At 43.6% G+C, this 14,231-nt stretch overlaps 1 protein-coding gene across 1 annotated transcript; it reads right to left on the reverse strand.

The window, feature by feature from the left end:
* On the reverse strand, positions 1 to 3,525 carry LOC119238256 (guanine nucleotide-binding protein G(I)/G(S)/G(O) subunit gamma-10-like). Its single transcript, XM_037501955.2, has 4 exons — positions 3,455 to 3,525; positions 2,683 to 3,198; positions 2,277 to 2,453; positions 1 to 259 (listed from the first exon to the last, which is right to left on the reverse strand). The coding sequence occupies exons 1-2, from the start codon at positions 3,523 to 3,525 to the stop codon at positions 3,063 to 3,065; spliced, it is 207 nt and encodes a 68-aa protein (XP_037357852.1). The 3' UTR covers positions 1 to 259; positions 2,277 to 2,453; positions 2,683 to 3,062.
* Between the last annotated feature and the right edge of the window lie 10,706 nt (positions 3,526 to 14,231).

A 14,231-nucleotide genomic window follows, 5' to 3' on the forward strand; every position in this document is an offset into this window, starting at 1 on the left:
TATAACTTAGCGTATTTGCACATTTAAAGAAAAATTCCTACACCATAGTCTTCCTCTGCAGTTGCGACAGACCATTCCAAAGAGTTAAGATTCTTCTACAGCATCACTTGTTTTACCATGATTTGGGTGCATCCTGAGCCAGACTGTTGCAAATAGATCCAGGAAAGATGACAGGACTGTTCAGCAGCGGTGTGGAGAGCCATCCCAGCCTCCAACAGCTCTATCTTTTCCTCCATTCTCAACACTATGTTGTAGGGACCTTGAAAAATGAAAATAACTGTCAATGCAATTCTTCCCTTCCCCCCATCTTTCTCCCAAGATAATCTGTAAATATTATGAGATGAAGCATCCTATGGATCATTTATTTAAGCCCCAAATACAGATGATCTGGAGAGGGAAAATGGCTTCCCAAAATAATTGGTGACAAAACAAGACCTGACTCCAGTTCCAAATTCCAACTCCAGAGCTGCTTATTTTGAAGCCCACATGCTTCTTGACACAGATAGTGCTTAACTTAATCCTCTTCTTAGTAAAGCTAAGCAAAAGAAAACAAAAATTGGGCCTCCCCGGTGGCGCAGCGGTTGAGCGCTGGGTTGTGAAGCTGCCCCGCAACCTCTGCAGCGCTGGTTCAATCCCCGGCCGCCGGTGAGGGTCCCGCATGGCACGACAGACCTCTCCTGCTGCCCGCTGCTCCCCTCAGCAGTGTCCTCTGTCTGTCTGCCTGTTCTGCTCTCCCCTCTGTCTCTGGTGAATTCTTTCACCCTCCCGCGCTTCTGACTGTACCCAGTGCTTGCATAAATAAATAAATCTTTCGGAAAAAAAAGAAAAAGAAAACAAAAATCCCCAAAATCTTTCTCCCCCACACATTAAAAACCCACTCTTCCCTTAAGAACAGCCACAACACTCTGCCACAGTTTTCTGTGACCAACAAGCACTAAACCTGAAAACATCCTCAATGTACAGAAGAAGCCTTTGATCTTAGGCTTTCAGAATTAATCATGTTTTTCTATACCTTCTCACAGAAACATTTAGTATTTAATTCTTCAAGATAATCACCCATTCTTTATTGTCTCAAAGAACATGTTTTAAAATAAGGAGTGAAATATTTATAATTAGTTATTTGCATCACTGTTTCTTCCCTTATATTATAAGATTGTAGATGACAGGCATCTGTCAAATTCATCTGTTGGTCCTCATATCCTGCCTGTAAGTAGGAGAAAGAATGAGTGAATGAATATCTTTTGGATGGCTCTTCCTGCCCTCGGGAAGATAATCCCTTATAGTCATCATGAAATAATGCAATGCACTTCTGTTTAGCACCTTAAATTTTACTACTAAATATTTTTTAAAGATTTATTTATTTATACAAGAACTGGGGTACAGGCCAGAGTGCGGGAGGGTGGGAGGATTCACCAGAGACAGAGCGGGGAACAGAACAGGCAGACTGAGGAAATACACTGCTGAGGGGAGCAGTGGGTGCGCGACAGGAGAGGTCTGCCTTGTCATGTGGGACCCTCGCCGGCCCGCTGGGATCAAACCCATGCTGCAGAGATCAAACCCGTGTGGACAGCTTCACAGCACAGTGCTCAACTGCCTGTGCCACCAGAGGAGACCCACCACTAAATATTCCTAAAATATCTAAGATTTAGTAGGGATTTTGCAACCACTAGCACTGAAAATAAATGATGATATAGTTCATTTTTACATGACAATCTTTTCTATTTTGTGGATTTTAAAATTTTTTTAAACCATGTGAATTTAATTTAAACTGTATGGTGTCTAGCAAGGCATAGGAGCTGAAAATCCTAAGGTAAGATATAAGGGTTTTTTTTTTTAAATGGTAGAAAATGAGTTATGCAGAAATTTTATTTCCAAGCTCTTCAGAGACTATTATTACAAACACAAAATAGTCTTTAAAAGTGTCACAAGTTAAATCAAAGGCATATTATCCAAATAAACACATGTGTAAGAATGCATTTCACTTGCAACATTTGTATACTACTTTGTTTTTAACCATTGCAATATCCTGTAGGTTATATTTTTAACATTTTTTAAAGACATGAAGTAATATTGTTTTTAAAGTACAACCACAACTATAAAATAGAGGCATTTAAAAAACAAAGATCAACTCTGCTTCAAACACAGAAGGGGACAATCTTATATAAACATTATTCTTTTCAAACAAGTTTGCTAAGAAATATTTCCCATACTTAGTGTTAAAAATAAGAGAACCTCCTCATTTAGAAAAGTCCACCTATCATTTCATTAATACTTACTCTTCCCCTAATTTTACTTGCTTGTCTTCACTTAGAAATTGGGTTGTGTTTTTCTTTATTTTTTTTTTTTTTTGTGGGACCCTCGCCAGTGGCCGGGGATCTAACTGGCGCTGCAGAGGCTGCGGGCAGTCTCACAACCCAGCGCTCAACCGCTGCACCACCAGGGGAGGCCCTTCACTTAGAAATGAGGAAAGAACAAATTTTGTTATAATATAAAAATCTTACAACAAGTTACAAATATGCAGTTTTTTTTTAAGTAAACAAAAATGTTTCCTTCCCAAAATATAAACCAGTAAATAAAATACATAATATTCCAGGTATAGAAACACCAGGAATTCACTTATGAGAGAGGTGCATTTTGGTATATTTGATGATAAGGTATTTGTTTAAGTATAAAGTACTTTACCCACAAACCAGACCATTATTACTTAAAAGTCTATGGTTTCACCCAATTTCCTTATTTGAATAGAAACACGTCAATTTCTGTAGAATTTTGCTATAGGGCCACAGAACAGGTCTGAAACATCTAAGTTGCTTGGCTGGCCAAACATGTTTCCATGAGACTTGAAGGCAGGCATTCGTTGCATTGCTGTTGAAAGCATTCCTCAATGAACGTCTTCCATAAGTTTCCCCCAGGAGCTACATTTCTTCCTCCATTAAATCTCAGAGGTATGTTTTGAAAGCTTTTGGGAAAGAAATCACAGCTGGTGGTAGGAATGGAGTGTCTTCTCAGGGCAGTCACTGGTCCTCAGAGCAACAACCAAGCAGCAAATTACAGCTCAGTCTTCAGAGTAAAGCGCAGGATCTGGGCTCCGGGAAGGGGTTGCTTCCAGCTGGAACGATGACCAGCAGGGCGTTGTTGCAGGCGTTCTGCATGCAGTACTGTTGAAGCTCTGTTGCCGCCAGGGAGACCTTGGAAGTTCTCTGAACCCAATCATTTGGGTTTCTATGGAGGCTTTATTACATAGGTATGATGATTAAATCATTGGCCATTTGCAGTGGATTCAACCTCTAGCACCTCTCCCAGGTGGGTGAGAGGGGATTGCAAGTTTCAATGTTTTAATCACTTGGTTGGTTCTTCCAATAACCAGCCCACTCCAAAAGTTGCCTCATTAAATAACAAAACTCCTGTATCATCTCATAAGCAATTCCGTGGGTTTCAGGAGCTCTTGATTCGCTCCACGCCAGCCTCCAGCTTGAGCTGCCCCACCAGGTGCTGCAGGGTGTTCAGGCTGGCCCTAGAAGACATGGCCGTGGTGCTGGCTCCAAGGGGGTGAGATATTAGTTTTTTATAGCCAGTCAGTGACCAACCATGATTCAGGTAATCTGTCTCCAAAATCACACTTCTTAATTACATTTTGAAAATATATCTTTCGGGCCTCCCTGGTGGCACAAGGGGTTAAGAGGCAACCTATGAAGCTGTCTGCAGCCACTGCAGCACAAGTTCGATCCTTAGCCAGGGAGATACCCACATAGTGCAGCAGATCTCTCCTGTCTTGCCTGCTTCCCCCCTCAGCAGTGTACTTTGGTCAATCTGCCTGTTCTGTTCCCTACTGTGTTTTTGCTAAATCCTCTCACCCCCCACACCTCTGGTCTGTACCCCAGTTCTTGTATGCATAAATGAATAAATCTTTAAAAATAACTGAATAAATAAATCTTAAAAAAATACATACATACATACATACATACATATATACATACATAAAATATATCTTTACTTCACCTCTTTGGGTTCTTCAGTTTCCATGTTTATAGTTGGGGGCTTTGTCTGTACAGTGGTATGCTGGTCAGTGTTTAACAACTAACTCTTTGTAAGGGGAGGGTCTCCCCTCCTTTGTAGGGAGAAGGTTAAGACTCTATTTGGAGCAACTGCTGATTTCTGTGATGTATATATTCTACAGCAATAGACTGAATGCTACCAACATGAACATATGTTAGAAAGAGACGCGTAGTAGCAAGCCATTATCTTAATATGTTCTTATATGTATTTCATCATCCACACAAAGGAGACATACATAACCTCAAGAATACTTAAGAGTAATGAGGAAGTGATGAAATTTTAACCTTTGTTTAAAATGTATTTAATTGTACCTTTATATAACTTGATTGTTAATAGTGGTTGAGTTGAACAACTGGCTCGCTAAACTCCTAAAAATTTAATAACTAAAAATTTCTTAACCCCCAAGCCTGTCACACAACTGGGTCTAACCCAAAGTGCCAGTATGTCTCTTATGTGAACTTGGATGAGCTATTTGATCTTGCTTGCCTCTGTTTCCTTACTTGTGAAATGAGACTAATAATAATGCCTACTTCATAGTGGAGTCCTGGGGATTAAATACATAAAGTGCTTGGAATTGTACCTGGCAAAAGATAAGCACTGCATCAGTGCTACCTATTATTGCTGTCATTCTTCCAACTAATGGGCTAAAGGTATACCATTTTTAAAATTCAGAAGACTCAGAGCAGTTTGTCTTAACCCCTTTCAAACTCTGTAATAATGGCCCAGCCAGAACCAACTTCAAAGAAAGCAGATACAAAATGTGATTCATGTGGATATTACTTGCTTATAGCCAATACTTTCTGGACAGAATTACATTATTATAGAATGTGGTTCTCAAGGTAGCTGCATCATCAAGAAATCTGAATAATTGAAACCAATTGAAATACAATGTGAAGGGCCTCCCCGGTGGTGCAGCGGTTGAGCACTGGGTTGCGAAGCTGCCTGCAGCCTCTGCAGTGCAGGTTCGATCCCTGGCTGCTGGCGAGGGTCCCACATGGCGCGCAGACCTCTCCTGCTGCCCGCTGCTCCCCTCAGCAGTGTACTTCGGTCCTTCTGCCTGTTCTGCTCCCCGCTCTGGCTCTGGTGAATTCTCTCACCCTCCCGCGCTTCTGACAGTACCCAGTGCTTGTATAAATAAACAAATAAATCTTTAAAAAAAAAAAGAAATACAATGTGAACACTACAAAAATATCTTTTAACAATATTAAAGTTTTAAATAAAAATAGAATGATGGTTTGGAAAACAAGTTGCTCTCCTTTGGCTTCCACCCCTCCATGATGCTAGCATCAGACAAGAGTAAGGAATTAGATAGCCTAACCTGGCAGTGAAGGTGCTCAGGATTATTAATCCATCAGTAACACCTATATGACTTCAAACAAACAAGTTTCTTAACTTTGCTGCTAATGAATTTCCTCATCTATTGGAAGGGGATCTTTATAGCATCTCCCTCATGGCATTGTTGTGAGAATTACATAAGAGATGTTATGTGCTTAGCACAATGCTTGACACAGAAGACATGCTAAAATAAATATTAGCTTTTATTGTTATCATCATCACTGTGGGCCTTCTCATTGAGATAACTGCAAATGCATTTAACCAATTTTTTTTAAAGATTTATTTATTTATTTATGCAAGCACTGGGTACAGTCAAAAGTGCAGGAGGGTGAGAGAATTCACCAGAGCCACAGCAGGGAACAGAACAGGTAGACTGATGAAATACACTGCTGAGGGGAGCAGCGGGCATGGCAGGAGAGGTCCGTTGCGGACCCTCGCCAGCGGCTGGGGATCGAACTGGTGCTGCAGAGGCTGCGGGCAGCTTCGCAGCCCAGCGCCCAACTGCTGCGCCACCAGGGGAGGCCCTTAAGCAATTTTTTAAAAGATTTATTCTTTTATGCATAGAAGAACTGGGGTGTAGATCAGAGGTGCAGAGGGTGAGAGGATTCACCAGAGACAGAGTGGGGAACAGAACAGGCAGACTGATGAAATACACTGCTGAGGGGAGCAGCGGGCAAGACAGGAGAGGTCTGCTGCGCCATGTGGGGAAGCTCTCTGGTGGGGGATCAAACTCATGCCTTCTTTCTCTCCCTGAATGCTAATATTAATCCACAAGAATTTTGAGATGCTCCATAAGTAAGATGACCTTACAGCAATAGAGGCTAGACAATGGAGGAACTGATGTCTGACTCCTTTCTTGACCTTGGTCAGATAGGGAAATTAAATAAGCTTTAAAGCCAGGGTTTGTCATCCCTTAGCAACTGAGTGACATTTCTCAACATCTCACATGTCTTCATGAGCTATAAGAGTTAACAGTCTGCAAGATCTGCTGACCAACTGTAACATGCTAGTTTAAGGGAAATGGTACTTTTTAAAGCTCTGATTAATCTGGATTATATGTTACCATATCCAACACTTTTAAGACCAGAAGGGAGAAAGCAGCAAAGTCTAAGTGATGCATAAAACATCAGTATTCTTGGATTCGATTCTGCAATTTGGTCAATGCATGTGGCCATTCCATCCTGGGTAAAATAGGCCAGTGGCTTAGAGACTGAATCCTCCAGAATCCTAGAACTACTCAGCTCACTTATGGTTCTGCAACCAGTATTTATTTCTCTTTTTTACACAACATGCAAGTGGTCCCTTTGAAAAAAAGCTTGAATGAATAGAGAATGGACGCCAAACCTCAACAACCTTTTCCCTAAATGTCCAGACACACTTGGGGCCATCATTTACAGGTAAAAATTGCCAATAAAATCCAACAAAATCTTATCTAGGCCTTCCCAATGTTCCTCCCATTCTTAGGAAGCCACAAACCACAAGCTCTTGCAAGGTCAATCAAAAAGACAATGCCAATTTAGGCCTCCTAAGACCCAACTACCTCTTCTTTGACTAACAACAATCATGGAAGAAAAAATTTAAAGGTAATAAAAATTCCTTTCCAAACAGGTGAGTAATGGTTGAAATTAAAAAATCTGAATCATTTGCATCTTTATTTACATGGAGATCCAAATAAATAGCCAAATTAAGTGATTTTATTTATCATCTCCCTTCACACTTCTGCCCTTGGGTCTCACCCCTGTCCTTTGGAGAAATATGAAATAATGTATACATTCATTCATTCCTACAACAGAATTTCATGACTATCTTCCCTGAGCAACGCACTGTGTTACCAAGTGAGCAAGACACATATGGCTCTTATATTCTTGGAGCATCTGTCTGGAAAGGAGAGTGAGATTATGGAGGGATGTGTTACTGCATCAACATCTGGATTAAAAATGAGAATATGCTGACTGTGGTCTTGGACAGCATAAGTTCAGCATCATTTCAATATGAGAGCCTGTCAAGTATTTGAGAACACCTAAGTCATCCTTTCCTGTGTCATCTGGTCTCTCAACAATCCCAGTTCCATCAGTCATTACTAGATTTGGGTTAGGGCCTTTCATCATTCTGTTGGCACCATTTTGCCCATACAATGTAATTCCCAACCTCCCTCTTACATGAATGAAGACTGGCGCTAAGACATGTGCCAACCACAAGAGGAGCAGAATACTCACCCTTATGCTGGATACTTTACTCCTTTAACTTCAGCTAAGAAAATAAGGTTCGAAGCTCATGTTGAGCTTACAATCAACAGTAGATCTTAAGTTTACTTACGCTGCTATCCCTGACAGTCCCTTCCATACATTCATGCAGTTGTTCTGCATCTGAAATACTTTATACTTGCCATATATATTGATTTGTGTTAGTTATGGTTAATTATTCCTGTCTACTTAAGGCATTTTTGTATTTTGAGTGTGTCCTCTTTCAGATTTCTTATCTTCCTAAGTATCATGTTTTACACATAGAGGAAACGTGCCAACAGGCTCTCAGCAACCTGAAGACCACCCTTTGGGGACCTCTTACATTCCCCTGGTATTTTGTGTCTAACTTCATTACAACATTATACTGTTGCCTTATTGCTATTATATTTTTACATGTCTCTTTCGTCACTCAACTCTGAGCCTCCCTAAGAACAATGGCTTATCTATCTTTGTATCTCCAGCACTGAGCACAGTTCCTGACACATAGAATTTACTTAAAAGTAAAGCTGTTTATTTTGAGGCATGAGTGAGTGAATAAGCCATTCAATTATATCACCCAGGCTATGTTTCTCTATTTTAATCCCAAGGCTGCCATAAAGAACTTCATCAAATGCCTTATTGAAATGCAACTCTATAGCTGTGCCAACTCTGCTACCTTTCATTTTCCTTCCATTTTGAATAAAAGCCACTTTATTTCTCCGTGCCTCAGATTCCCCAAATGCATTCTGTCAAAGCTTATAAAGATTAATAAATGAAATAATATGTAAAAGTGTTTTACAAAACTGCAAAATGTGCAAATGTAAGATGTAAGCATTCTTTCATTCTAGGAACCTTATCAAAAAAAAAAAAAAAAGGAAATATGTTTATTGACCTTGCAAGAGCTTGTGGTTTGTGGCTTCCATTTAGAGGCAGGAAGCAAGACCTCTGAAGAGAGTGGCAGGGAAAGGCCAAAGGACAGCCCTGCAGTCCCTATAGAAGGGCTCTGAGGGAACACTGATGCTGCCCATCCAGATCCTACCCTCTTGGCTGGACTTTGGGGCATTTCCAAAGTCCAAGTTGAAGGGTCCAGAGAGGGTTTCCTGCAGATCTTTTTTTTTTTTTGAAGATTTATTTATTTATGCGTACAAGAACTGGTGTGCAGGCCAGAAGTGTTGGGGTTGAGAGGATTGACCAGAGACAGAGGGGAGCAGAACAGGCAGACTGACTGAAATACACTGCTGAGGGGAGCAGTGGGCAAGACAGAAGAGGTCTGCTGCACCATGTGGGTTGCTACCTGGCTGGGGATCGAACTCATGCTGCAATAGCTGAAGACAGCTTCATAGGCTGATGCTTAACCCCTTGCGCCATTAGGGAGGCCCTGCAGATCTTACTTTGAGTGAACCTGTGAAACATTTTTAGGAGACCATGAAATTTTTTTGTGTGTGTTGAGGTGCCATTGGTTTACATTGTTGTTTGTTTTTTGGAAGGATCCCCTCTAAAGGTGTTACTACCATAGTACTCCCATCCTCAAGTACCCAAAGTCAACCACATAGTCCACTGGGCTCCTCCACAATTTGTTCTTGCCTCTTCTGTCCCTCTCTAGATATTTCAGTTCTATCATGAGTTTTAAAGGGCTATTTTTTCAGTTTAGGCCATTAAAATGTATACCATGTGAATGGGGAAATTGTCCTTTGTCCTAGGAAAGAAGGAAGAGCAGCCTAGAAATAATCCTTACCCTGCTGAGTGGGCACCAGAACCTGCAGGGTAGCTGTTACAATTTTTTCCCCCTAAGATTTATTTATTTATTTGTGCATACAAGAACTGGGGTACAGGCCAGAGGTGTGGGGGGTGAGAGGATTCACCAGAGACAGAGTGAGGAACAGAACAGGCAGATTGACTGAAATACACTGCTGAGGGGAGCAGCGGAGGATCAAACTCGCACTGTGGTGCCTGCAGATAGCGTCACAGTATTGTGCTTAACCCCTTGGGCCACCAGGGAGGCCCTCGCTCTGCTACAACTTGTTGTCGTTGTGAGAAACCAGCTGCTTGGCACTATTTATGGGCCTCTCTTTTTCTGTCTGGGTATCTCACTGCCGTTGATATTATTGTCTTACTGAAGCTATAAAACCGTACTACATTGGGTAAAGCATCCATGTTGGAGGTAGGTCCTCCATTCACCTGTGTTTAGGAGTTTGGAAGCTAGGTTTCATCTTTGCCAGAGAATCCACTTGTCTAGCAGTCTGTCTCCTTCACTTCCAAAGAAGATAATTGTATTTAAGGACTTTTGAGAATAGAAAAGAAAATTTGCCTTTGCCAGAAGGAACCAATTTTATATAGAACCCCAAGCTGAGAGCCATATTTTATCATCAAATGGTCCACCTTATCTATGAGATCACGTCTTTCTTCTTTGTTATTGTACCCCCAGTAGGTTCTCAAGAAATATGTATTGATTATGGGAAGTGCCATTTTAGAATGATCAGGATAGTTACGGAAGGCCTTGGCCGGATATTTAAAAAGATAATACCACCTCCCCAGGCCAGAGTTAAGATGACAGAATAATGACAGTAGGAGTGACCAGAGCAGTTCACCAAGGATAAGTCGGATGGGAGCACCCAGCACCTGCATTCCTCCTTGAGAGTCTCTGGTCACAACCAGCCTCGGCTGACTGTAATAGGGGTGGAGGGACACTTACAGCACCTCTTAATGTGTGAAAAGGAAGTTACTACACTGTCCGGCTCAAGTGCTCACTAACAGAAACCCCGTGTTTTCAAAAGGAGGCAAGGATGAAGCCAGAGAAAGGAACTCAGGAATGGGGTTCCCCTGAATGGGGAAGGGGGACCAGCTGTAATTAGTGTCAGAAACCTAACTCTGAAAACTGTTCTTTCTACAACATATTTCTGAATGTTTTGTTTCCAACCTTCTGACTTTATTTTCTTTTTAAAAGGTTACTTTCAAAATTTTCTACCCTGTTGGCATAAACAGAGAGGAAAAGTTTTATGTCTTCAGGTGGTGTCTTCAGGCTGGAGGTGTCCCCAGGAAGGGAGTGGAGGTGACTCAGACAGGCTGGCCCAGCTGATCGCTGCCATAGGGCTTGCCCCCACTCAACCTGGAACCTACCTTAGGAGGCCACAGACACCCCTGACCTCCAGTTACCTCTTTCAGCTTCTTGCTGTTGGACTTGAGGAGGGGCTGAGATCCCCGGAAAGTGAAGGCTCATCCCCTTGGTGGCTGACCAGGCCTTGGACTGGGGGGCGGGGCTAGGGGTGGCGGGAAATGCTGGATCCTTCGGCACCTTCCCCCAGGCGGGAACACAAGAACCCGGTTGCGCGTGGGGGTGTGTAACTGGATAAACTGGGTCCTTCCTTTCAGCACTGCGGAAGGACACCGACCAGATGCTTAGTTAGCACAGGGATTCCTGGAGGCATCCGGAGCGTTATGAGGGGAAATCGCGCCAAGAAGGGACGGTGGCCCGGCCCTGAAGCTGCTGCGGCTGGGGCCATGTGCGAAGCTGCACTTCCTCAGAGGTTTCCTCGGGAGATGGCGCCACAGCCCGCCGCAGCGCCGGGCCAGCCCGCCTTTCCCCTGCGGAGCTCCAGCGGTGCAACAGCAGTGCAAACACCAGGTGGAGTCGGTGGCCCCCGCGCTGGCCGCCGTCGGGACCCGCGAAGCGCTGCTCCCTGGGGCTCTGAGCTGCTACACGTGGCGATCCAGGTTCCCGGAGCCGGACTCGGAACCCACCCACGGCTGCCCGCGCGCACAAAGCGAGCTCGGGTGTCCCTGGCTCTCCCCACCTGCGCGCCCATCACCCTCTGTGATGACCCTAGTGTCATTTGTTGGGCCATGGTCTATAGGTGCCTCCCTAGGAGCACCCAGGGCAGGGACTGGGCTGGTGACTGGTAGGAGAAGAGGAATAAGCTGAGAGCCAGTTTCCCCAAGACTCTTCTCTCTGTCTTGGGGCCTCCCAAGTTTTTTCTCGGGGGTCACCAAACACCATAAAGATAAGGTCAGGTCTGCGCTCCTTAGCGATTCGCAGTTCGTAAGTACTAGACTGGTGAGTACTAGAAGATCTGCGGGTTTTGTTTGCTTGCTTGCTTGCGTGCGTGCGTGCATGGATCTCAGCCGCCTAGATCCGCAGTGACCACCTAGTTCGCAGAGTGGGTCTGGTTTCGCGCGTATTGTCGAAGGAGGAACCGTGCGGATAGCCGCGCGCTCGGCACGACTGCGCCTCTGGGTCTGGCAGGGGCTCTGGCCGATCAGGCTCGGCGCCCTTGTCCGCGATCCTGGAGTCTGGAAGCCGCGGTCGGCGGGAACAGGACGCGCAGCCGGCACCGCCTAGGGAGCTGGGGCTGCCGCAACGCTGCGGTGCTGGACGCCGAGTCCGGGGAGGAACGGACTCGGCGCGCAAGGGAGAGTTTCCGCAGATCCGGGAGAGGGCGGTATTCACCAACCCCTTCGCAGGAGTAACCGAGCTAATTGGGGATGGCTAGGGGTGGGGAATCTGCACACGTCTGGACGAAACAGTTAGGGCCTTCCTACCCCGGAAGGCTCGCATCTGGGGGCCGACTCCAGAGCTCAGGTCCCGGGACAAGAACGCGCGACCTATTTTTCCAGGCGCGGTGCCTCCTCCTCCCGCCACTCAGCCGCATTTCTGCACTCCCCAACCAAGGCTCAACCCTCGCCTGAAGGAGAGTAGCTGTCCGAGGGCTTGTGCAGCAGACGCTTCGTGTTTTGCACCATTTTTCGCTACAGTTCTCTCCATCCAAATCGCAAAACATTATTCTCCGCTGTATTTCTAGCTAACATTTAACGGTGGACAAGGGAATGTTGTTGCACGCGGGCTTCAACCTCAACCTGGGAGTCGACGCTGTAAATAGGAGGCCCCGAATTCTTGGTTGGACCCTGGAAGCATCTCTGGGAACATTTGGGGTCAATCCCCCCAAGCAATCGTCCTGGCCCCATCCACCTTCCCTCCGTTGGGATGATTCAGGGTAGGATGAAATACCAGGTCTCCTAAATCGTTGATATCTTCGGGTCTGTAACAATTTTTGTTTCGCCTTTGAGCCCATCATCCATTCCTAACTGCCTAGTTATTTAATGGACGACCTCTGGGGTTACAGATATATATAGCGTTCGAGTGGCCTTTCTGAGAGAATTATCGTTCAAAGGCTACCACCCCCACAAAAGACCGTCAATTATTTTATTGAGTCCTTTAAAAAATAATTTTAGAAGTCTTTTACATGTTCTTATAATTTAGCTGTATGCATCGTTTTACTCAAGAATAGATAATTTCCATGTAGTCCCCAAATTGTCCACATGACCGAGGAGAACAGACCTGAGGACTTTTCAACCTTCAATAAAAAGAGGAGGACTTTATGACTGGGGTGAAAAGGGGCTGGTGAGCTAAGCCAATGAGGGCAGCAGGCCTTTACTATGTGTAAAAGCATTCAGACACATGGCGACCCTTTCGCAATAAAACTTTATTGATGATCGTTTGAAAGTTATGGCAACTCCAAGGTTATAAAACTTGTCATAAAATACCAAGCAGTCATTAGTTTACCTGACCTCATTTCAATATAAACTTCCACAAAACATTTTATTTTGTTCCTTCCTATAAGTGGGGAAAAGAAGTTGAAGAGGTTGGACACAGTGGCCATTATTGAGGACCCAAGATATGCAATTTGATGCTCTGACCTTAATCCAGGCAAATAAAGCAGTGAAATTTACATTCTGTTCTTTTCTGCAAATATCATTGTACAAAAGATAATGATAGCAATGTTTGAGTCTGACTGTCCATTGTTAGCACATAACCTGAGTTCAAATTTGGATGGAGAGTTGCTCTTCTTTGCAAGATATCCTAAGACACTTTTAACAGTTGTTTTAGCTTATCTGCTCCCTAAACGATGCCTAAGAAATCTAAGAAGCGTATAACTACACATTATTTGGCATATGACCTGATGAGCAAATTATTTAAAATATTTAGTTGATATTTAGAGCTATTGCAAGGTCGGATGAAAGCTCAGTCCCCTCTCACCCTCCAATCATGAACTTGAAGGAACGCAGCTGCCATAATTGAGATCAGCACTTAGAACTGAACTGCAGCAAATCAAACGGAGTTCTCTCAAAATCGTCATTGTTTCTGGTACAACTGTATGTGTGCACTTAAACCACTGATGGAGAAAGAACAAAACAGTCAAAAAGCACTGATAATTCTGAGTAGCTTCTATCTGTGGAGGTTTCATGTGCCCCCAGTGCTGTATAACTAAGGTCAGTTTACCTGCTTTTAGGGCAAAGGGATTTGTGAGCAAGTACAGATGACAAAGGTTGACCTTGTGTTAGCTGCGTGCTAATTTCTCCCAATCAAGTAAAGGTCTGGATATACTTTTCACGGGTTGTTTAAAATATAAGCTTCAAGATAGATCCAGGCATATATACATTTATGGTGGTTTAGGAATCTAATATGAAGAACGCTAAACTGCCTTATGACCTCACTGGAACTCATCTTGGTAATGTTATGCTTAGTTTCCTGGTGTGCCTTAAAATATTTCAGGGATTTCATGGAATTTTAACTAGAAAAGAACATTTTTAAAATCAAAATCTTATGTAAAACTCTGCTTTCTT

Source organism: Talpa occidentalis, unplaced genomic scaffold (genome assembly GCF_014898055.3).
Source record: "Talpa occidentalis isolate TD23 unplaced genomic scaffold, MPIMG_talOcc4v2.1 talOcc4.11, whole genome shotgun sequence".
Classification (NCBI taxonomy): domain Eukaryota; kingdom Metazoa; phylum Chordata; class Mammalia; order Eulipotyphla; family Talpidae; genus Talpa; species Talpa occidentalis.

Coding starts and splice junctions, on each gene's coding strand:
- LOC119238256 (XM_037501955.2), bottom strand. CDS start 3,525: ATGTCTTCTAGGGCCAGCCTGAACACCCTGCAGCACCTGGTGGGGCAG. Junction 3,199..3,454: donor AAGCTGGAGGCTGGCGTGGA/GCGAATCAAGAG, acceptor TTGGGTTCAGAG/AACTTCCAAGGTCTCCCTGG.